General features: G+C 40.3%; 1 protein-coding gene across 5 annotated transcripts in view; it reads right to left on the bottom strand.

The window, feature by feature from the left end:
• Window positions 1–23765, bottom strand: part of CDH12 (cadherin 12) — an 862602-nt gene that overhangs the window by 35149 nt on the left and 803688 nt on the right. For all 5 annotated transcript variants that reach the window (XM_075125425.1, XM_075125427.1, XM_075125428.1 and 2 more), the window contains 2 exons: window positions 22850–23037; window positions 8444–8697 (listed from right to left, as the gene is read on the bottom strand). In XM_075125425.1, the coding sequence (XP_074981526.1) occupies window positions 8444–8697; window positions 22850–23037 (442 nt within the window). The remainder of the gene's footprint in view (window positions 1–8443; window positions 8698–22849; window positions 23038–23765) is intronic.

Raw genomic sequence — 23765 nt, 5'->3', positions numbered from 1 at the left:
TACAAATACTTTGTTTTCTTCAAGTAAAATATCAAAAGTAGTATTTGACATTCTAGCAGTCAATTTTTATAACCTAGTGGATAGATCACTGGACTGGAACTAAGGAGTTCTGAGTTCTTTACCAAATTCTGCCATTGACCTGCTGAGTGACCTTGGGCAAGTCACTTCACCTCCGTTTCCCTATCTGTAAAATAGAGAGAATGATACTGACTTCCTTTTAGAGCACTTAGAGATCTACTGTGGAAAAATGCTATGTAAGAACTAGGTATTGCTATTAAAGATTGAGGGTCCTCTCCTTCCTGCTTGAGCTGTGAATTCTAAACAATCTCAACAGCTGTGTGGTGAATGCCCATTGCCCACACATCTTAAAACAAAGGATCTGACCGTTGTACATGGATGTTCAGAAATCCATCTTTTCTCCATGTTCACCATTAGAACAAAGACATTTTTGCCAGAGTAGGGTGTCCCTCCAACATCCTTACAGATGCAGGAACTAATTTCCTGGCAGGAACTATGGAAAGCCTTTGGGAAGTTCATGAGGTAAATCACTTGGTTGCCACCCCTTATCACCATCAAACAAATGGCCTGGTGGAGAAGTTTAATGAAACTTTGGGGGCCATGATACGTAAATTCGTAAATGAGCACTGCAATGATTGGTCTTTGCCTACAGAGCTGTACCACATCCCAGTTTAGGGTTTTCACCATTTGAACTTGTATATGGCCGCGAGGTTAAGGGGCCATTACAGTTGCTGAAGCAGCAATGGGAGGGGTTTACACCTTCTCCAGGAACTAACATTCTGGACTTTGTAACCAACCTACAAAACACCCTCTGAAACTCTTTAGCCCTTGCTAAAGAAAACCTAAAAGATGCTCAAAAAGACAAAAAAGCCTGGTATGATAAACATGCCAGAGAGCGGCCCTTCAAAGTAGGGGACCAGGTCATGGTCTTAAAGGAGCTCCAGGCCCATTAAAATGGAAGCATCGTGGGAAGGGCCATTCACGGTCCAAGAGCACCTGGCAGCTGTCAATTATCTCATAGCATTCCCCACCTCCAACTGAAAGCCTAAGGTGTACCATATTAATTCTCTAAAGCCCTTTTCTTCCAGAGAATTAAAGGTTTGTCAGTTTACAGCCCAGGGAGAAGATAACACTGAGTGGCCTGAAGGTGTCTACTGCGAAGGGAAAAGTGCTGGTGGTGTGGAAGAGATGAACCTCTCCATGACTCTTGGGCGTATGCAGAGACAGCAGATCAAGGAGCTGTGCGCTAGGTACATGCCAACGTTCTCAGCCACCCCAGGACTGACTGAACGGGCATACCACTCCATTGACGCAGGTAATGCTCACCCAATTAGGGTCCAACCTTACCGGGTGTCTCCTCAAGCTAAAACTGCTATAGAAAAGGAGATTCAAGATATGCTACAGATGGGTGTAATCCACCCCTCCGGCAGTGCACAGGCATCTCCAGTGGTTCTAGTTCCCAAACCAGATGGGGAGATACGTTTTTGCGTGGACTACCATAAGCTAAAGGCTGTAACTCGCCCAGACAACTATCCAATGCCACGCACAGATGAACTACTGGAGAAACTGGGACAGACCCAGTTTATCTCTACCTTGGACTTAACCAAGAGGTACTGGCAAGTATCGCTAGATGAATCCGCTAAGGATAGGTCAGTCTTCATCACACATGTCGGGCCGTATGAATTTAATGTGCTCCCTTTCAGGCTGCGAAATGCACCCGCCACCTTCCAAAGACTTGTAGATGGTCTCCTAGTGGGATTAGGAGAATATGCAGTCGCCTACCTTGACGATGTGGCCATATTTTCGGATTCCTGGGCAGAAGAACTGGAACATCTACAAAAAGTCTTTGAGTGCATCAGGGAGGCAGGACTAACTGTTAAGGCTAAGAAGTGTCAAATAGGCTAAACAGAGTAATTTACCTTGGACACCAGGTGGGTCAAGGAACTATCAATCCCTTACAGGCCAAAGTGGATGCTATCCAAAAGTGGCCTGTCCCAAAGTCAAAGAAACAGGTTCAATCCTTCTTAGGCTTGGCCGGATATTACAGGTGATTTGTACCTCAATACAGCAAATTGCCGCTCCACTGACAGACCTAACCAACAAGAAACAGCCAAATGCCGTTCAGTGGACCAAAGAGTGTCAGAAGGCCTTTAACCAGCTTAAAGCAACACTCATGTCTGACCCTGTGCTAAGGGCCCCAGACTTTGACAAACCGTTCCTAGTAACCACAGATGCGTCCAAGCGTGGTGTGGGAGCAGTCTAAATGCAGAAAGGACCGAATCAAGAATTCCATCCTGTGTTTCTCAGCAAGAAGCTGTCTGAGAGGGAAAGCCACTGTTCAATCAGTGAAAAGGAATGTTATGCCATTGTCTAGGCTCTGGAAAAGCTATGCCTATACATTTGGGGATGGCGTTTCCACCTGCAAACAGACCATGCTGCACTACAGTGGCTTCATACTGCCAAGGGAAATAACAAAAAACGTATTTGGTGGAGTCTCCAATATTTTGATTTCGACATACAGCACATTTCAGGAGCTTCTAAGCAAGTGGCTGATTCACTCTCCCGTGAAAGTTTCCCAGAATGTAGAAAATATTGTTAGTCTTTTCCTTAAGATGTGGAAAATATTGTCAGTCTTTATACAGTTAGTTGTATATTTAAAGATGCATGTGTCTTATTAACTCTGTTTTCTCCTAGATCTCCAGGAAGAAGTCACAACAAGTGTTTCACCCTATCTGTCATTTGAGTGGCATATCATAAACATAAAGGGAAGGGTAACCACCTTTCTGTATACAATGCTATAAAATCCCTCCTGGCCAGAGGCAAAATCCTTTCACCTGTAAAGGGTTTAGAAGCTAAGGTAACCCTGCTGGAACCTGACCCAAAATGGCCAATGAGGGGACAAGAGTCTTTCAGATCTGGAGAGGAGGGAATAAAGGGTTTGGTCTGACTGTGTGATGCTTTTGCCGGGAACGGATCAGGAATGCAGCCTTATAACCCCTGTAAAGTTAGTAAGTAATCTAGCTAGAAAATGTGTCAGATTTTCTTTTGTTTAATGGCTTGTAAAATAAGCTGTGCTGGAGGGAATGTGTATTGCTGTTTTTGTGTCTTTTTGTAACTTAAGGTTTTACCTGGAGGGATTCTCTATGTTTTGAATCTGATTACCTGTAAAGTGTTTACCATCCTGATTTTACAGAGGTGATTCTTTTACCTTTTCTTTAATTATAATTCTTCTTTTAAGAACCTGATTGATTTTTCATTGTTCTTAAGATCCAAGAGTTTGGGTCTGTGTTCACCTGTACCAATTGGTGAGGATTATTATCAAACCTTCCCCAGGAAAGGGGGTGTAGGTCTTGGGGGGGATATTTTTGGGGAAGACATCTCCAAGTGGTCTCTTTCGCTGTTCTTTGTTTAAAAGGCTTGGTGGTAGCAGCATACTATTCAAGGACAAGGCAAAGTTTGTACTGTGGGGAAGTTTTAATCTAAGCTGGTAAGAATAAGTTTAGGAGGTCTTTCATGCAGGTCCCCACATCTGTACCCTAGAGTTCAGAGTTGGGAAAGAACCTTGACAGGGTTGAATCAGCAACCCTTTTCCCAGCACCCTGTTGCATATGGAAAAACGGTCTGACCCAGTATGGCCATTCTTTTGTTCATAACAGTACAAAAGGATGTAAGTAGGGGGCGTTATATTCTAGTTCTGGAATTCTGGAACTGAGCAGGATGGGGCCTTTTTGCTTTAAATGGTTCTGAGGCTCACGAGGTACGGCACGTGAGTCAAGCAAGGAGGTTCTGCGGGACAATGTCATGGAGGAGAATATCAAACTCATTTTAATCAGTCACATCTGTAGTTCAGACCAAAGGTAAAAAGCCTTTATCCACTAAGATACATCATCTCCTAGGAAATTTGACATCTTCAAAGATGCCACTTGAAATGTGGCTTAATCTCACATAGAGATTAGAGAAATATCTATACTCCAGATATCATTGTATGTAATGGTGATTTCCCAACCATCTACTTATGCTGGCATTTTTGATTATTACTTAGCTTTGTCCCTAAGATGTCACATTGGTCTCAACCTTTATAGAGTATGTGCATATGTAAGCATGATTTTAATAAAAAACCTGATGCTATCTCTAAAGGAAATTAGATTTGATGAACACCAACATTTTCTGATTTATAAATGATATAAATACTCAGTGTTTATTTGAGTACAGATGCTTGTCTGTCCTGGAGGGCTTGTAACTGTCGTGGGCTAGGAATCTGAGAAGAACATGTGAGAATATTTCCTTTCTTTTTCTTTGAGAAGTGCTTTGGGATCTTTAATGGCCACAAAGTACACAGGACTTCAGCTTAACATTTATGCCAAGCATTTCTTGCTGCGGTATGAAGGAAATCGAAATGGACAGAATATCTCTCCCGCAAGTACTGAAATCTAAATTTAACACAGTTTGAAAATCAGGTGCACTAGGGCAATGTTCCAAAACAGTGTCACATAGAGTCATATTTGCAGGTGCTGACTACCTAAGGCACCTTCTTTTCTTTGTGTCTTCCTATTTCTCTTTCTCTGAATATGTGTTCTGAGCCTCTTCATTTCCATATTTCTGTCAACTTCCATCCCCACAATCCATACTTATTCAAACTCTAAACTTCTCAGAAACCTCAACAGCCCTAATTTCATCTACTGGAGAAAAATAAACCTCAGCATTTTCAGTGATTTTCAGCAACACAGTATCTCCTTCTTCTTTCCCCCACGCAAAAAATAACCCACCCAAATTCAACCTCCACTATTATTTAGCTACTATTCCCCCCCCCATACATTTAAAACAGATTTAGACATTTTTGCCTGATAAAGTGGATTAAGATGCTGTGACTAGTGTTGCATCCTTTAATGTGAGCTATTTTAGACTGCTTTGTTCTGTTGAGTTATAACTTCTGCTGCATACACTGCAGATTTTTTGTTTATTCTAGTCTCCATTGTTTTGCAGATTGTTGTTGTAATAGGCACCATAATGGCTAAACTGCTCTAGGAAAACATCTCTGGGAACATGAATTAATTTGTAAAGAAACCGTACTATCCAGCACATTATATTGCCTATTACCTCAGAGAACATTTCTTGCCATTCTGTGTCTACTTAGAGGGCCTATTTACTTGGAAGCAGTGTTGCACTACTTAAGCTCCTTCTTTAAAATATTGTAAAACTGACAGACCATTATTTACCCCTACAAGGTAATCTAGATTTTAAATAGCTAAGAGACCATAATTGCTATAAGACCCATTTGAAAGTTGTAATCACATGCAGCTCTTTGTAACTAAATTATGCTTTTGCTAACTTTTCTTTATTGACTCTTACTTTCAATTAGAGGATATAAATCTTATGGAGTATTGGATTCTAATACATAAGTAATTAACAATTATGTCTATGTTCTTTCACTTGAACTAACTAATATGTGAACACAGACAGGTTAAATAGTAAACAATGACCATCTTACCGCCACCCCCAAATATGGGAGTTCTTTAATTGGCAGTTTCCACAGTTATAAGGGACTGATCCAAAGCTTAATGAAGCAAATAGGAGTTTTTCTATTGACTTAAGGAGCTTTGTATGAGGCACCAAGGCCCAAAGGTATTTGGATGGGAAGTTATAAGGGGAGAAGAGATAAGTATGTGTTTTCAGGACCAAAATCATGATGGTTTGGCTGAAAGAAATTATCTTTCAGAGTCAAACTGAGGGAGATGTACTGCCTCTACAGTACCCAGTAGTCATTTGTCTTTTGTTGTTCCAGTGTGTCTATTGATCTTCTGGCACCGCCTCACTTATCTGTAGTATCAGAGTATCTAATCCCTCATTTGGATTCTCAGACTGGCACTTGGACACCTAAGGGCATAGACAACTTGTGCCTCCCCATACGGGGCTGGGAGGTGCGGGTGGGGCCAGTGCACAATCTAAAGGGGAGGACATGTGACCTCCCAGCCAGGGAGAAGTGGCTCTCAGGCAGAAGTGGTTCCATCCGGCTCCCTATCCAGCTGCCAGGGAGAGCAGTTGAATGTGCTGGGTGGGGAGGTGCAGGGAGAGAAGGACAGAACCCTTCTCCTTCCCAGCCCCCGGCAGGTCAATCTGGGGGGATACTTCTACACCCCCCCATACCTTCCCTACAAGTCACCTCTTGACTGGGCAAATGTGGAAATGAGCACCTCAGCCTAACATAGACCCCAGTACTGCAATGAGCTCTGCATGGGTGGGCTTTGAAGGATGGTTAAATCAATTATTTTGTTTGCCATAGTTTTAGTTTAATGTTTTAACTAAGTCAGGAAGCTCAGAAAGGGATCAAAAAAAGGGAAGATGCACGATAGAGTAAATCCTCCAGGAAACTAAGAGATGCCATTCTTCATGCAGTCTTTAGTTTCCTGGGGCACACTTCCTTCTGGAGCAGAAACAAAGCAACCCAGGAAAGGGCAGTCAAGGACTACAGCTACACAGAGTAGTAGAAAGTTTGTTACCTCATTTCTGTACACAGCTTCTATTCACAATAAAGGGTTTATCTTGACACTGTTCTATAAAAATATCACAGGCTACTGCACCCACAAGAAGTCCCACAGACTTAACCAGCGGTTCCTTCAGGCAGATCCAGTTGCAGGATCAGGGTCTAGGCACTTAAGCATGAAAACTGGTCTCTCTTAGAGCCAGATTATCAGCCAGTTACTCTCACTGGAGAGCAGTTACTTATTCAAGAGATTAACACTGGGCCATTTGAATGAGAAACTTCTCAGAAACATGAGTAAGGGGCTCACTATCTGGCCCTAAGAGAGAGTCCAACTTTCAAGATAACACTGGTTTTGATGGGACTACTTTTGTAAGCTCACTGCTAGGGGAAGGGGTTCACAATCTGGCCCTTTGTTAGGGGCGGCGGGGGAGGGAGAGGCGGGAATGTAATCTATGTCCCCCAGTCTATATGAAACTACACCATCTTGTGGTGGAAAGGAATGCAGGATGGGCAGGTACAAGAGCTACCTGTGGGAATGCAATCACCCTTCCCATTGCTGTCAGCTGTCTTACATCCTGAACTCCAGCAATATTTGCATTCTAGTCCTGGGTGCCTCCGAAAACACTGGCATTTTTGTTGAATTGTGTTGTTGTTTTGGAGATGTGCTTGGCAATGGTTACTAAGGACAATTACAAGATTAACAATTTATTTTCACATGTTAAATGTAATCTCCACCAACATGTGCACTCAAGTGTCTAGAGTAGAGTAAATTTTTTTAAAGTATTAGCTACATGAGGTATTTTAGGAGAATCTAATTTCATGCAATTATTAATGTGCCTTTTCTAAATCAGAACCATTAATTCTGTTTACATAAAATATATGTATCATTAGCATCAGACTTTTTTTCTGGAAGTCCGAGGCAGTTTTAGAAAGAGTGAGACTTGTCACGCTTTATAGTGAAGTTCCATTTTTTTCATAAAGGTTTAATAAATTATTCCTGTTATAGACATGAATACCATGCATAATAAATGGTTGTGAGCACATCATTAGAAGGAGGTAACGATGGATTGTTATATGCAGCCTATTTACCTTTTTGACACTAATAATCTATAACAATTTATTAATCATGTATTACTCTTTATAAACTATTTATGAATGGAACCTTAATATAAAGAGTGACAAAAAGACTATTACTTGGAAAAGGTGCAGCACTGATATCCCTCAATTTATGCATAATATAAGTGTGGTATGTCCAAAGCATTGCCAATTCCCCGACCCTGCCTTTCCACATTTGCTCCCAATGTACTTCTAAACAGTTTTTGATGGACTCCCTCTGGGTATGACAAAAGTCTGCATATCTATTCAGTACCCAGAACCTCTGCTGAGGTCAAGTGTGTTAGTTAATGCCAACTAGTATGGTGCTTTTTGTGATATGGACTCCTGTTATCTAGTATCTACTATATATCGATTGACTCATTTCATGTATGCCACCCAATGCAGCATGTACTTTTTTGATAATTACTTTCAGTAACAATTACCTGTGATTTTGACTTTCATGTGAAATGGTTCATATATCATTACCACTCTCCTGATCCATTCAGTCTCATTCTCAGCACGAATTTAGAAAATAAGAACATAAGAACGGCCATACTGGGTCAGAACAATGTTTCATCTAGCCCAGGATCCTGACTTCTGACAGTGGCTAGTGCCAGATGCTATGAACAGAACAGTGCAATTGCTAAGTGATCCATCCCTTGTCATCCAGTCCCAGCTTCTGGCAGGCAGAAGCTTATGGAAACCCAGAGCATGGGGCTGCGTCATGGACCATCTCAACTAATAATCATTGATGAACCTATCCTCTGCAAACTTTACATAATTCTCTTTTTGAACTTTTCTGAGTTTAATTTATATGAAAGGTATGTAAGAAGGAAAATGTTTCCTTACCTAACAGAGCTGCTGCCAACATCAAGATCCTGTGCAGTTACAGCACCTATTATGGTCCCAACAGGAGTATCCTCATAAACCTCCATGGTGTACATAGGCTTGCTGAAAACTGGAGGTTCAGCCACATCCAACACATTGATCTTCACAGTGGCTGTATCTTTGAATGGACCCACAGAGTGGAATCGATGATCAAGATGCACATTGGAGGCCTCTACTTTAAAGGTATATGCCTTTTTTGTTTCAAAGTCTAACGGCTGTGGTAAGGACAGACAAAAAACATCATCAGATCTGGCAAAATAGCTTTGTAAAAGTCTCTGCAGACTGTACAGTTTAACCTGCTATTGATGTATCAGAGATTGGCAAACTTAATTCCCATGTGTTCTCAGCAGATTAGAGATCCGTCCAAATAGTTGGATTATATTATTTATTATTAGCATTATGGTGGCTTCCAACTAAGCCCAAGTTCACACAGGAAACTTGGGGTAGAGCTGGGAATTGAACCAGAATCTTCTGTATGCCACTCTAGTATTTTAAACCCAAGCCCCATTTTTCCTTTCACCACAAAGATCTACAGAAAGAACAATTATGGTGGAAATGGGTCCAAACCAAAATCCTGCTGTGTAGAGATGGGTGCAAACCAAACTTTAGTGTTTGGCTTGGAATCTGAACCCAGACCTGAATTCTTCTTTTTATTCTGAAGAAAAAGCCAGGAACACCCAACAAACCTGAAGAATTTGAGTAGGGGATGTAGTCAAAATCCAGATTTTAATTTTTCAAATTGGCAACAGCTCTAACCTATAGTGGACTGAATGCAACATGGCAGTTTGGGTACAGTAAGCTATAGTTGCTTGACAGAGCTACATACTAAAACGGGACTACTTTGATTTGAATTTATTTCATTATAAAATAATCTAGTGTTCTTGGTTTTAGTAGAGTGACCACAGATATCTCTTCTGTGCATTATTGCAGTGATATTCTGTGCATTATTGTACTCATATCTAGTCAGAAAGATACAGAAGCTTTACTATCAATACAGAATTTGGCGGGATTGCCTCTCAAGCTTCTAGCATTTTACTGAAACAGTCTTTTCCTGATGTTTAGATAATACTGGCATCTAGTGGCTTTTAGTTATAATAGCCAAGTTAGAAAATTTCAGTTTAGAGGGATATGGTATTTGAAGAAAAACACTAGGTTACAACTGTAGGATTGAAGTAAGAATTGTTTGTTTATTTCATTTCCATCATCATAACCATCACTACATTGTCTCCCAATCAGTTTTCATTTCTAGCATGGGTTTAAATGAGTCTGCCATTTTCTGCCCTTGTCACAACAAGACTATAATTGGCCAGAGGCTGGGCTGGCATAAATAGGAGTAGTTCCGTTAAAGTTAATGGAGTTATGCTAATTTACACCAGCTAAACACATTGAATAATGGTTTTAAATCCTTGTGAAAGTCTCTATATTTTAAACATACTATATGGGCAAGCTTTTCAAAGCTGGGGACTTAATGTTAAGTCTATATATGGCATGTAAATAATCAAGCTTGAAAACTCTGACTATGGTATGCTGCTCATATCAAACTGGGCTGTCTTCATTCAGGAAAAAATGCCATAGGAGTCAGTGTGAATTTCGCCTGGTTAAGGACTGCAGAATTGGTCTGACAGGGACCACTTGTAAAGCATGGGCCTAAAATAAATATTCAGAAGTTTTACTTTCGTTCCCCTCCAGTGCCACCTCAACAACCCCATATTCCAGGTTGAATGAAACATTTTTCTCAAACCCAAATGAAACATTTACATTTCATTTTGAGCATTTTATATAATGTCTCTAACTTTTTAAAATAAATTTGAAAGAAAATTGAAAACAAAAATTGTTTTGAACCAAAAAATCAAAAGTTTTTTTTATTTTTATAAAATGTCAAAATGAATGTCTTGATCAAGATATTTTTTTATTACTCCAATGAGTTAGCAACAGCAATGTGAATTTGCAAAAATGTTTGTGTTACTGAATCTGCATTTTTCACCTAGCTCTAGGCAGGAATAATGTTGGGACCCAAAGAAGTTATTTGTGTTGCAGATGGCCCTGACTGGATGTCTGCTTCACCTTTTATCTGTGGCATAGTGAGTCTGTACTATGGACTGCCCAGAAACATAAACTGTACTGAGTTGAAAGAGTCAAAATAATACATTTTATAGTACTAATAAATACACTAGTGATGAATGCACCATTTCAGACAAAATACAAATGGCCCAAATGGTAGCATCTTCCACTATCTAATCATGGAAACACTGCATTTCAAAGACTGCCTGCCAAATAAATGTAAATGGGATTTATATAGGCCAAAGTATGTCTGCAGATGCCAACTGACTCAGATTTTAGGTTTTGTTTTTGTTTTTGTTTTGTTTTTTTGTAAATATCATTTTGGACAAGAAAGAAACAAGTGCAATAAGGTGTGGAAGCTTTTAAGCATCATTAGTTGTTCCCTGGCCTCATTCCTCCTCATCTAGCTTCTTACATACCCAAAGTGCTCTCAGAAAACTCTAGAACGGGCATTGGAAAGATTTGCTTTACAACCTGTAGCTCTATGTAAATGATATTGCTTGCAGACCTCAACCATGCAGATAATTAGTGCAAGTCTTACTATACACCTCAAATCCTGACATCCAGTTGACGTATTGGGCGTCTGTCAGAAAAGTTGATGGCTGAATATCCTGGAGCTGCCTAGTTCCCAGACTAGATTTCTATAAACTTTTCAAGTTTTATAAGGTCTGGAATGTAGTTCCTTGGTATTGTTTTTGTGGTTGCTTCTCACATCACAAAAGAAGGTGTATATAGTGCCCTACTCCTGACAGTCAACTGTAGTTTGTTAAGGTATTCTAGCTGCCAAAAAAATTTCACATCTGTGCTGCCACCTGGTGTCTGATCTATGTAACTAAACCCTATTACACACATAAAGTTCTTAGTGTTAGTAAACTAGTAACTTTGATGTTAAAGGGCTCCGAGCACAGCAGAATTTGCACTTGATAAATATTTAGTTCCTCAGCTAGTTTTTCCTAAACGATTCCCCAGTCAAATCTCTATTTCTAATGTGATGATTAAAATGCTTTAAAATTCATGAAAGAAGTTAATAGAGACAAAAAATGAGGTTGTATTAAAAAGCCAGGGTCTATGGAAGTTTTGCTAAAAATCTGTAGAGTTGAATATGTAATGAGCTCCTTTCTACAGTTTTTTTTAAACCTATTGAAAATTCTTATCTGTACCATAGACGTCTATTAACTTCAAACAGACCGTTACAAAAAACCTGCCATAAAGAAAGGCAATCATTTTGCTTCATTTCATAGGATTTTTCCCATAAGGGAATGACAGTTCTGCTAGCACCAGTGTGGCTATTTTTTCAACCATGTAGCTGTAGAGTTATTATGGGAGCATTTTGTAATGATCTCCTGTCAGTCTCATAACAAAGGAGTTTGGCTCTCTTGGCAGGCCCTGTCTCTCTTCTCTCTGTTTCGGCTATTAGCTACTGTATACAGACTCTTAGTAAAGCACTATCAGTGTATGCAGAGCTGTGTATAGCAATATCACTTTGTAAATACTAAAATAAAATAACACATAATGACAAACCACACTATTTAGCTTCATAGGAGGTACCAGGAACTGGTTTAATTAGTGTGAACGGGAAAGCACATCAACCCCTCTGATTTGAAAGTAGAGGTATTTTGAAATATTACTGCTTCCCTTACCCCACATGGAAGTGAAGGAATACTGACAAATAATACTTTAATGTAAATTGTGTAAGGAAAATGCAACAGAGATTTTTTTCCTCCCCAACTAGAAGGTTGTCCAAAATTCTAAAGTTGCAAAACATGCTTACTGAGTTGTCTTGATAAGGATGACATAGGTGGGAAAATAACTGTATGTATTCATCTCATTCTCAGAATGAGAAAAATAAGAGCTCACAAAAAGTGCTGGACAGGCAGCCTCATGACCTCCAATATTTATCCATAGAACAAGTACAGCATGACACAGGCAGAACAAGCTTCCCCCAAACTGCCACATCCATATTTCACAGTTCTGTCATGGAGGGGTTTGGGGATGGGATGGTGGGCCAAGGTTTGAATGAACATAAAATGTGATCTGTTGAGACTGCCAACAAGGAAGTCAATGCGCTCTCATTGGGATGATGTGTTTTTGTAATGTCTCAACAACTGATCCACAAAAATGGGCTGAGACCACCAACTTTAACACAGACTTCCAAAATATCTGTCGGATGTTAACTGTTTTTTTTTTTATTTTGTTTTCTTTTTTTTTCAGTAACTACTGACTTGCGCTGGATTTGAAATAGTAAAAATAAAAATAAAAGTAATAGGGCATGCTGGTCTGTTAAGGAAGATTCCAGCTCCAGCACTGTCCTATGTTTCTGATGAGTGTGCAGAACGAGCAGTATGCTAGGAACTCTCGTCCAAGGGACAGCTAGGAAATGTTAGCAGTTACCTCCAGGACTGATGAAAAGGAACAAGATGTACATATGAGCTCCATTCCCTCACAACAGGGAGAGAAGAAGCAGCAGAAGGAGTTCTTGGTCTTGGGTGGCAGCTTGAGAAGGATCTGAAGCCACATGGCCAGGGTAAAGCAGCCTGGAGATGGTTTGCTTTCAGTCACCCACAGGAAGCCAGGAAAAAGAAGGGGTTGGGGCTTATTGTTTATGATGCACTTTTGTGGTTTTGATCTTTTTGTTAAGACCCCAGAAAATGTCAAGGACTTTAGACAGAGGTGAAGGAAGTGACCTTGAGCAGAAGAAACAGTTTAATATCTGGACTAGATGTCAGCTTCCTTTTAGGGACTTCCAGATGGAATCGGACAGAAGCTCTGCTTCACTCAGTTCACCAAGGTGGACACAGATGCTCAGTATTTGAAAGACTGTGGCCCGGGCAAAGAATGAGACAGGAAAGGGGTGTTGATTTTGTTCTTTGATATATTTGGACTGTCATTATTCCAGAAAGGTGTGGCCTAGTTAAAATGGAGTGTTAATCCAACTTCCCAGTGAGAGCAAGTGAGGAAATGGTTACATTTCCATGACTATAAGGAATGGCACATCAATGTTTGTTTTTGCATGCAGTGTGATAAGAATGTAGTTAATCAGCCTTGTAATAATGAATTATGAGCAAAATTTATACAGAGGGTATACAGTAACAACTAGAATGTTTAAAGTGAACTGGTGGTGATAGATGTCTAACCAAAGGATAAATTTCCCACTCATCTATACGGAACTCAAAAAATGTCACTAACCCATACAAACTCCTGCAGTAAGAGTTTCAATTCTTGAACTGCTACCAAACCCAACCCCCCCGCTCCCTCTCCAACCAACCAACCAAAAAAACCTGGCAACACTGGCTGATTTGGTCTTTGGAGACTCAGGAGCTCCACTTCCTGTTTTTGATCACTTCATTAGCTTTGTATCTTTTTGATGACCACCATCATCTTTCTGATAGCATTCTTTGCTTTATTGTGGCATATCTACCTATGCCAAAGGCTTGGCATGTCTACTCCTCCTTGTTAAAATATGAAGTCTCCCCATATTACACACACATGGACAATCCTCTCTTACAATTGACTGTCTGTGCTGTGCTGGGTATCAGTGTTTGCAAAAACCCTTGACATTCCCTTGGGTCACATATGTTTACATGTTTTAGCTCTCTTGTAATATATCCTGGGGCATGTACAAGTGTCCTGTTATTAACAGGCAGCACAGCTTATTGGTTAATGAAGGCTTTTGCTTTTTAGTTACTGTGAGAATTTTTAAAAAGGGAAATACACCTTTGAAGTGCAGGGAAGTAGTGTATTCCAGAAATGGCCTTACAGTAATCATATCTGTGCTAGCGAAATAATGGCTGATTTGGTAGTTCAGAATTTCTGGTTGTTTTATAATCACTTTGTAAGTGCCCATTTTTTTTGTAGATGGTCTTGTTTCATATACTCAGTGGTATGTTTCAGAGTAACAGCCATGTTAGTCTGTCTTTGCAAAAAGAAAAGGAGTACTTGTGGCACCTTAGAGACTAACCAATTTATTTGAGCATGAGCTTTCGTGAGCTACAGCTCACTTCATCGGATGCATATGCTCACGAAAGCTCATGCTCAAATAAATTGGTTAGTCTCTAAGGTGCCACAAGTACTCCTTTTCTTTCAGTGGTATGTGATGCTTACTGGAAGAAGTTTTAGATACTCTGGGAGCTCAGGTGCAAATTCCATAGGTCTGACTCAATATTGCACCTTCTGAGGTAAATAAACGTAGTGCTGTACAGCTTTGGTTCTTTCAAGTGTCTCTCGCTACTTGCTGTAGTGATTAAGGATCCCCTATCAGTTCTGGTAAGATTAGGGGTTTGTCTTGATGTCGCAGGGAAATATATATTAGAGAGACAAGATGGCTGAGTTAACATTTTTTTATTCGGCCAACTTCTGTTCATGGACCTTGGTCCTCCAGGCTGGGGGTTAGGCACAGGGCTAACAACCCTCTCCCGTAAAAAAACAAATATGTTACGGGAACAGCAACAGAGAAATCTACCATTACTGTGTGTGATGGCCTTCAGGAGTCAACGACCCGTATGACTGCCAGTGGTGAAAGACGAAAGGAAGCTACTGGCAGGAAGACTGAAGTGCTCAACACCAAGACAAAAACCAAACTTGTTTTTTGTAATGTACGGACAATGTATGAAACAGAGAAGCTAACTCAGGTCACAGCAGAGATGAGACGCTACAGCTTACACATCCTGGGTGTCCGCGAGATGGATGGGATCAGGAAGATTAACAACTGCCTTGGGAGAAACTTTGCTGTATTCTGGATGAGATGATGGACAACACCATAAGGGTGTTGCCAATCTTTTGAAGAAGGAAGTAGAGCATTTCCTGCTTGAATGGAAGTCCATCAGCAGAAGACTTATGAGAGCCAGACTGAAAGGGAAACATAATAACACCCTGATTCAGTGCTCTGCTCCAACAAATGACAATGATGGAGAAGTAAAGGACAAATTCTAACTTACATTACAAGCGGAGTTAGAGAGAGTACCATGCCACAACCTAACTATTGTCATGGGACACCTGAATGCCAAGGTCCGTAAGGACAACACAAAGACGGAGCAATTGGAAGACATGGGTGTGGCATCATGAATGAAAACAGAAAGAGGCTTTTTGATTTCTGTAATATGAATGACCTAGTCACCCGTGGAACCCTATTTCAACATCGTGAAATTGACAAGCTGACATGATGTTCTCCAAATGGCAGAGATAAGAACCAGATTGATCATATAATGATCAATGGCAAATGGCGATGCTCACTGACAGATGTGAAAGTGAGAAAGGGTGCAGATGTTGGCAATGACCACCACCTTGTGACCTAAAACTGAGATGTGTGGTCCACCAAACAAGGGGCATAGACGTTAAGACATTCACAAGCTAAAGTTCCCTGAAATACAGAAAGCCTTCATTCTGCAGCTAAAGAACAGGTTTCAAGCACTTGCAAACGTTGATAAAGAGGAGGGGAATGAAGATGAGGCGATCAACAAGAAGTCAGACAAAGTAATAGCAATTTATACACAAAGCAGTGAAGCCTGTCTAGTCTACAGGCAGAAGAGAAGGAAGGAGTGGATTACACCCAGCACATGGAATGCCATAAAAACCAGACTAAGCCTGAAGAAAAAAGTTTTAGACACAAAATCCCAGAAGCTGAAGGACAAATACTGTGAGCAGTATAGAAAAGTGCACCATGAAGTCAAATGCCTTGTGAGAGCACACAGACAACATTATATTGATAATGTGGCAACACAAGCAAAGGATGCAGCTGCTCTTGGTGAACAAGAAACAGTCTACAAAATGACATGGCTTATCAGTGGTAAACAGCAGACACCAAGAACACTCTCATCAGGGACAAACTAGGCCACCTAATAACAGAAAAAGAACAAGAAATGCGCTGGACAGATCATTTCAAAGAATTGTTGAATGGGGAGCCACCTAAAGAGGAAACAAACATCCAGGAGGTAGAAGAAGATCTTGATATCAACACAGACACCCCAACTAAGGAAGAGATCATTCAAGCCATCAAATCCTTAAAAAATGGGAAAGCTCCTGGCAAGAATAACTTGCAGAATGCAGAATTATTCAAGTTAAATCCTGAGTTAGCAGCATTTATCCTGGCCCCTCTATTTACATCAGTCTGGGAAAGGGAAAAAAGCGCCGGATGAGTGGACCATTGGGGTTATAGTGAGGATACCAAAGAAAGGAACTCCCTGTGATTGTAATAACTGAGGTGGTATCACACTTTTATCTGTGCCAATCAAAGTATTGTGTAAGATCATAGTCCAGCATATATCAGAGGCAGTCGATAGCATTCGCAGAAAACAGCAAGCTGGTTTTCAAAAACAGCATAGATGCACAGAGCAGACTTTCACTCTAAGAAACATAATAGAAGAATACTTAGGATGGCAACGGAAACTCTACATACATTGCATAGACTCTTAGAAGGCTTTTGATAGCATTCACAGGACCAGCTTTTATTTCAACTTTATATGCAGTATTGATCACAGTGAGCTCAATTTTGAAGTGAAAACAGGAGTATGTCAGGATTGTGTCATGTTTGCAATCCTCTTCAGCATTGCCATTGGCTGGGTAATGCAGCGTACAACAGAAGACATGTCAAGAGGCATTAAATGGACACCCTTCTCATCCCTTGAAGACCTAAACTTTGCAGATGATCTCACTCTCCTATCACATACCCAATGCCACTGTGCTGGCTGTACAACAATGTAAGTTAGGTAGACTTAATTTTGTAATGTATACTTGCCCTCAGTACATTTCCCAGACCTGAAGAAGTGCTCTGTGTAAGTTTGAAAGCTTGTCTCTCTCACCAACAGCAGTTGGTCCATAAAACATATTAACTCACCCACCTTATGTCTCTATAAAATGATAGTCACTATCTATGAAACAGACACATTTACGTGCATAGAAATGAATAATTGTATGTCTAACTACTAATATTTATGAATTGTTTAAAAAGCTGATTGATTAGGATGTTGTTTTTAAGCCATAAGGAATTCCCCCCTACACACACTTTTTAGGTTCATTGCTTTCATTTTCCTTGGAGCTATTCCTATACCAACCACACAGTGGTGCTAAATGCCAATAGAAGCCTCTGACTTGCAGAATGTAACATAATCTGTTTCTTGTTTATAGAATGATCACTGTAATAACTAAGCTTATACACCAGATCATATCTTAAAGCTAAATGGTCAGCAACTCCATTCCGAAATTTAAGATGTGCACCTATTCCATATAAAAAGCATTGACTTACAAAATCCAGCTAGTGCCAGAGAAGCACAAAACTCCCTCTCCTTGTCAATTCACTTGGAATACTGAAGAGAAAAACCTGGCATGTGTCCTTTCCACCAGCAAATACAGCCTTTCACCCAAACAAATTTACAAAGACTTGTTCAGCAAGACATTTTTCATTTACATATAGAAATTGCACCATTTAAGAGAAAAAGCTGTATGTGGTGAAGGAGAACTTCTACCATGGCAAATTTTTCATGACAAAAACAAGTTTTACAAATAGCATGACTGTGTTTTGATACAGCTCAGTGCTGAACTACAGCAGTGGCCCAGAGATGTTAATAGACTGTGATACAAGAAGCAGAGAGGGGAAAGCAAACTGGCTTTTTAAGGAGACAATAATTGTTTTGGTTAAGTGGTGGTACTGAGCAGCTGCTTCAGCAAATTGTGATTTTTTTAGTCAAATAGTTACTGGAGTCCTAAAGATGAGCCTGAATGTTAATAGGTCCCAATTTAGCAAAGTACTGAAGCATATGCCTAACTTTAAGCATTTTAAGTAGTCCTGTTGAGTCTGAGAATGTACTTTGAAGTTTTAATGTTGAGCTTCACAACAACTAGGCCCATGTGCGTAGTCCCATTGACTATATGAGTAGTGAGCGTAACACACATTGTGTCAGATCTCTAAGGGCATTGTGAATGCTCAGCACCTCTGAAAATCAGGACCTAGATCAGAATCCAGGAAAACAGTTGAGATTGTGCTTAATTTTAAGTCTCCAGGTATTCCATGGAAGTCCACTAAATAAGTGTCCTGATTTAAAATACATAAATAGATAAAGTTGCTGATAAAATTCATGAATAATTTTACAGGCTATGTGATGGTCCTTTAAAAAATATGTTCCTTAGTGTAAAGACTAACTAGTATGAAAGGCTAGTGTGTTTGCAAGGGATTTCATTGTGCATATAACAATACAGTAACTACTAGTATCCCAGACAGAGGAAATGCAGATTTGTTGCTTGGCTTGTACTGAGAATGCTCAGTAACATCTGCTGCACTCTTTGTCTCCCCTCTCCCACTATCAGCAGGTAGGAGTCTGCATAAAAAAATGCAGATGAAGAGCCTAATTGCTATATTTCATAGGAACAATGCTAAGCCAAACTTCAACATGGAATATATTAGCACCCTTTTACTGGGACAATATTCCAGTTAAAATACTCATTCCTGAACATAAATAGAGAGTGTGTCTCACTCCCTGGTCACAACATATGTGTGCACTCCTTATAACAAACAACTAAGGGAGCAGCAAGTTTTCCGCACATCTGAAAATCCATGTTGCTCTTATTTATGACCCCTCCAGTAAAGCACCTAAATCAATGCACAACTTTAAGCTTGTGAATCTTTAAGCACCCGAGCCACTGAAGTCTGAAGGGATAAATCAATGGGAATTTTACCTGAGCAAAGTCATACAAAGGGCAAAATGCAGGATCAGGGCCTATGTAAAGGCATCCTTCAATGGAGGGCCCTGCAGTCTGGAATTATTCCTTTTGCATTACTTCATACTACAGAGCCAGAATTCTTGATCTTCAAAGCCTATCTCTAAGTTCAGGCTCTTTCTGATGGGGAAGATTGAGAGGGGATAGGGTGGTTTTTTGTTGTTTTTGTTTGTTTGTTTTTGTTTTCCTATTCAGTGCCAAAGTTCTGTTGCTTGCATTAGGTAATGTTGATTGGCCAATGTATTACAGTGGGGATGTTTTTTATTGTTGTAAATGCATTCAGAAGATAACAGGTAACAGGTTGACAATGCAAAGGATAAAATAAGTAAATACAGCAAAAATAGTGTGGAGACCAACAAATAATCAGATTGAGGATTTACCTGTGTCCATGATTTTTTTTATGAGACATTAACCTTTTCCTCACAAGCCAGTCTTGAAGTAAAGTTGGTTAAAATGTGGGATTTCCAGTTTGTGGGAAATTCTTTATTTTTGAAATTTGTCTTTGTTTCATATTAGAATGAATACATTTAAAAAAAAAAAAATCCCATGAACCAGAAATCCCCCAACACACAATTCTGTTTTGGAAACACCAACAGATGGTGTTTCCGGAATGAAATCTGCTCCCTGGGAAGCTGAGAGCTGCTGAATGAAATTGACATTCTTGTTAATTTCACAGCTGCCCCAGACCCCTAGGCTCTGGGCTCTAATAGCTCCAAGAGCTCTGGCTAGAGCTAGGGTTCTCAGGGCTTTCAGCATCCCTGCTGTGGAGCTGGGAGCCAACCCCCAGTTACAGCTTGGGCTGCTATGACTTTCAGGAGTGATGGTAGCAACATGGGAGGCCTCTCTGTCCCAGAGCCGGGGGAGGGGGGGGGGGTTGAGTGGCCAGGCTCTTTGCCTTTGCAGTCTTCAAGGAAACCTTTTGTCAATTTCACTGTGGAAGTGAAATACACAAGAACCTTACAGAAAAGCAGTCAGGGAGCCTTTCTTCTTGACACCCCTCCTCCCCCCAATAAAATAAAATAAACAGAAAATTAAAATTTGTTGGCCAAACTGAAATTCTCTCAGAGAAAAAAAAAATAGTTTTGTGAAAAGGGGACATTTTTCATCAGAAAATCATAGATTCATAGATTCATAGATATTAAGGCCAGAAGGGACCATTATGATCATCTAGTCTGACCTCCTGCACAATGCAGGCCACAGAATTTCACCCACCACTCCTAAAAAAGACCTCACACCTATATCTGTGCTATTGAAGTCCTCAAATTGTAGTTTGAAGACCTCAAGGAGCAGAGAATCCTCCAGCAAGTGACCCGTGCCCCATGCTACAGAGGAAGGCGAAAAACCTCCAGGGCCTTCCAATCTGCCCTGGAGGAAAATTCCTTCCCGACCCCAAATATGGCGATCAGCTAAACCCTGAGCATATGGGCAAGATTCATCAGCCAGATACTACAGAAAATTCTTTCCCGGGTAACTTGGATCTTACCCCATCTAAAAACCCATCACAGGCCATTGGGCCTATTTACCATGAATATTTAATTACCAAAACCATGTTATCCCATCATACCATCTCCTCCATAAACTTATCGAGTTTAATCTTAAAGCAAGATAGATCTTTTGCCCCCACTACTTCCCTCGGAAGGCTATTCCAAAACTTCACTCCTCTGATGGTTAGAAACCTTCGTCTAATTTCTAATCTAAATTTCCTAGTGGCCAGTTTATATCCATTTGTTCTTGTGTCCACATTGGTACTGAGTTTAAATAATTCCTCTCCCTCTCTGGTATTTATCCCTCTGATATATTTATAGAGAGCAATCATATCTCCCCTCAACCTTCTTTTAGTTAGGCTAAACAAGCCAAGCTCCCTGAGTCTCCTTTCATAAGACAAGTTTTCCATTCCTCGGATCATCCCAGTAGCCCTTCTCTGTACCTGTTCCAGTTTGAATTCATCCTTCTTAAACATGGGAGACCAGAACTGCACACAGTATTCCAGGTGAGGTCTCACCAGTGCCTTATATAACGGTACTAAAACCTCCTTATCCCTACTGGAAATACCTCTCCTGATGCATCCCAAGATGACATTAGCTTTTTTCACAGCCATATCACATTGGCAGCTCATAGTCATCCTATGATCAACCAATACTCCAAGGTCCTTTTCCTCCTCCGTTACTTCTAGTTGATGCGTCCCTAGCTTATAACTAAAATTCTTGTTATTAATCCCTGTATTAATCATTGTAAAAGAAACAAAAAATTGACCACCTCTACATGGAAGCAATTTAAGATGTTATCTACACTGGACTTTATGTATGTATGTGTTTATTTGCACTAGTGCAGTTGTATCAGTGCAAACCCTTCTGTGTATGTGTTGCTCCAGTGCGGGGGGGGGGGGGGGGGGGAAATCAAATAGTGTAGCCTATCCCCACTTCAAATGTCTTTGCACAAGTGCAGTGTGTATACACTGCAGTGCATCTGCATTGCTGAAGCTACAACTTTGTGCAAACTACTCTTCCTTCCCTCACACACAGCATAGTAGAGGCTTAAAAGCAAACCCAGGGCCAGGGAGAATTTAATCTTATCTAAAGCCTACTATGCCTGCTCAATTTTTTTTCCCAGTCAATCGTTTATACTCATTATTGGTTCAAACTTGGCATCTGGTGGCCCTCACTGTGTTTTCACAAGTGTGACCGTTCAAAATGTAGCTGTTTTTGAAGTATCTGCTGAGGCAAAAGGGTAATCAGAATTTTCCTAAAGAGAGAGATATAATTTTTCCAATAATTCATCAGTTAAAAATGACAAAAGAGATTATATCCAAACTTTTGCAAATGAAGAAGGAAAAAAAGGGTGTCCTGGAAATGACTAGGTATGGAAATGAAAGCTTGAATGTAATGCCACGGTGGCCAGTAAGAGAGGAAGTCCCACAAGGTGGAATGGCCCTTTAAGTTATGTAGTCTTAGCCCCAGCTGTGGCTGATTATCTACCTCCCAGGTGATGGCTTGAAGCCAGGTACGGGTTTTAAACTGCAGATGACCTGCTTCTTCCATTAAAGGTCAACAAAAGATTATAGTGGAAGAGAGACCAGCAGAGAACAAAACACCATGGTTGAAGAACCTGGAAGGGGGTTCTCTACGCCAGCTAGGTGGAAGACCTGGTTGGAGAAACCTGTGGCATAGGCAGAAGCAGAAGCCTTATTGGGAAGAGGCTATAAAACTCATCTTGTATAAATTAATAAAGTAAAACAATGTCAAAATCATAGCAAAATGTTTTGATTGACCTGGAATTCCATATTTTCCAAAATTTCATATTGTGGGAAATTTTCATTTTTTGTTGTGAATTGGAAGTATTTTTTTTAAATGTCAAAATGAAGTATGGAAATGTTGGTTCCTGATCAGCTCTAATAATTAGTACATAAACAAAACTCATTCATCACAGGTCATTGTTGATTGAGTGTGACATAAGAGGTGAAATTCTGGCTCCACTGATGTCCATGGAGTCTTTGCCACTGATTTCAATGGGACTAAGATTTCACCCTATATGTCACGTATCATGTTTAGTTGTATGATTCATTTTCAAATTTCAGCCACTAGATTTTTAGTAAATGAATACCTTTTTCAGTTTGATGACCCCTTCCTGGGTGTTCTCATCTGTGGTGATGTCAAATAAATTCCCTCCATCTCCTGGGACGATGTTGTATTCAATTTCTGCGTTTTTCCCAAAGTCAGGATCCACAGCTCTGATTCTTCCAATGGCTGAACCAACAAGTGAGGACTCGGGTACTTTCAAATGGAAGATACCTGAGAGAAAGTGTTAAACAATAATTTGGGGGAGTTTACACAATACACCTGATCAGGAAAAAGCATCCTGTATCAAAATAAACCAGCCTTTGTAAAGATGGTGTGTTCACAACAAGATCAGGTTAGAAAAAAACATGGAGCATGACAAGTTAAACATGGCACAGTTAAGTTCCAAGAGCCCCAAATATGGGTTTACAAACCCTGGAGAGCTTAATTGTATGTTTTAATCGTATGGCTACATCATTGACTCTTTTCAATTTGTAGTTAGTGCATGTTTATGAGCATTACTACATAGTCTATTGAAGATGTTTTAATTAATGCAAGCCCTGTGGCCTGAAGACTTAGACTGAAAGGACTTCACTGTAAGCATCTGTTGGTGAAATGGGAGTGTCCCAGAGGTGCTTAAGAGCTGGGACTTCACTGGCCAGGGAGCTGGAGAGCTGGCATCAGTTGGAGAGCAAAGCGAGTAGACGGAAAGGGTCAGGCCTCCTTTTACATTTCAGTTTTGTGATGGTTTGGGGCATTGTGGTTAAAATTCAGTTACATTTTGACTATGGGGGATAACCAAATGGAACTGACATAGTTGGGAAATGCAAGGCCAAGACACTGACAATAAATATGCCTGGGCCCACCCTAACTGACACTGCTGTCAGGCACTACTGGGTCAGGGAGCCTGGATAGAGCAGAAGAAGAGACAGAGAGAGAGGAAAAAGACTGTTGTCTGCTTT

Source organism: Caretta caretta, chromosome 2, assembly GCF_965140235.1.
Source record: "Caretta caretta isolate rCarCar2 chromosome 2, rCarCar1.hap1, whole genome shotgun sequence".
Taxonomy (NCBI): Eukaryota; Metazoa; Chordata; order Testudines; family Cheloniidae; genus Caretta; species Caretta caretta.
Note: the sequence above shows the minus strand (reverse complement) of the source record. Positions and strands in the feature narration are given on the sequence as shown.